We start from the raw sequence: 1,277 nt of genomic DNA on the forward strand, positions 1-1,277 counted from the left end.
TCTCTCTCAGCCTAACCTACCTCCCAGGGCCATTGTGAAAATAAAAAGAGGCCGGTGGACCATCTCTTTGCTCTTCACCGTATCGTGTGGACACCAGCTATCGCTTCCTCTTCAGACTAGTTTGGGGTTGGACCACGGGCTCACTATTCCAGACAGCAGAACCCGGTGATCCTGTCAACCTCTTTTGGTTTTGCTTGCGCTTCATCATAAGCTTTTGAGAAACTCTGTGATGTCCTTTACCATGAGTCCTGCAGACGGAAAGGAGAAGATGCCATAGCCAAAAAGGCTGAGGACTCCGTGGATGCCACCCTCAGTGTGGCACAGTGTCACGGGCACCCCGTTGTCCTCTAAACGTTTCTTGTACAGGAGCCCATCGTCTCTAACCACATCGAATTCACAGATCAAAATGTACGTCTGGGGGAGTTTGCGGATGACGGCGTCTTCCACCAACAGGGGAGAAAAGTTTTCGTCCAAAACTTCTTTGATCTGTTCGTATACCTGGGGCTTAAACTTATACAAGGAAGGATCCTGGGGTTTGTAGCCTCGGACCTTGAATTCGTCAGGAATAAGGTCTCCGCTCACCCACTTACTGTACTTTTGTTTCAGGTCTTCAGGAACATGGCAACCTTCCAAGACGTCAGCAGTAAGGGACACATCCTTTTGAAGATACAGGCATGCGAAATAGACCACAAATTCTCGCCACATGATTGGCACCCTTCTGTTCTGCTGATAGGAAGGCAGATAGAAGTCCACCCCCTGCAGGGCTGGGTAGATCAAAACTTGCGCGTGCACTTTGGGGAGATCTGTCCTGTCCTCCAGCAACTGACAAATGCGGGTTGCAAAATTGGCCCCGCAGCTGTCCCCGCTAATGATAATACGGCTGGGATCCACACCGAAATCTTCGGGATTCTTCATGAAATGGACAGCAGCCTTGAGACATTCGGTATATTGGTTTGGGTATGGGCTCTCCGGACCCAAGTTGTACCTACGGAAAACAGGTATTATCATGGCTCTGGGTACAAGATGTAAACTACAGTATGTTCAGAATGCAGGTTAGATTACTGTAAGGTGCTCTATATGGGGTCCCTTGGTAAACCTGCAAGTAAACTTCAATACGTCCACAATGCAGAGGCCAAGCTATTGTTGCAAGTTGAATTCAACTGTGGTGAGCAGCTCTGGATCAGCATGGGAGGAGTAGGATTCCCAATCCCCAGATCCAAGAGGGTATTCCCCCATTTTTACGGGCCTGCAAGCCCCACCCCCAAACAGGGATGTCA

General features: G+C 49.4%; 1 protein-coding gene across 1 annotated transcript; it reads right to left on the reverse strand.

Annotated features, from left to right (window-relative positions):
* Window positions 1-20: 20 nt before the first annotated feature.
* Window positions 21-1,008, reverse strand: LOC107125220 (arylacetamide deacetylase-like 3). Its single transcript, XM_015428665.1, has one exon. The coding sequence runs from the start codon at window positions 1,006-1,008 to the stop codon at window positions 205-207; it is 804 nt and encodes a 267-aa protein (XP_015284151.1). The 3' UTR covers window positions 21-204.
* Window positions 1,009-1,277: the final 269 nt, after the last annotated feature.

Source organism: Gekko japonicus, unplaced genomic scaffold (genome assembly GCF_001447785.1).
Source record: "Gekko japonicus isolate JY-2015 unplaced genomic scaffold, Gekko_japonicus_V1.1 scaffold27951, whole genome shotgun sequence".
In the NCBI taxonomy this organism is placed as follows: domain Eukaryota; kingdom Metazoa; phylum Chordata; class Lepidosauria; order Squamata; family Gekkonidae; genus Gekko; species Gekko japonicus.

What these genes read in the sequence shown, in the direction of transcription:
- LOC107125220 (XM_015428665.1), bottom strand. Translation starts at nt 1,008, where the DNA reads ATGATAATACCTGTTTTCCGTAGGTACAACTTGGGTCCGGAGAGCCCA.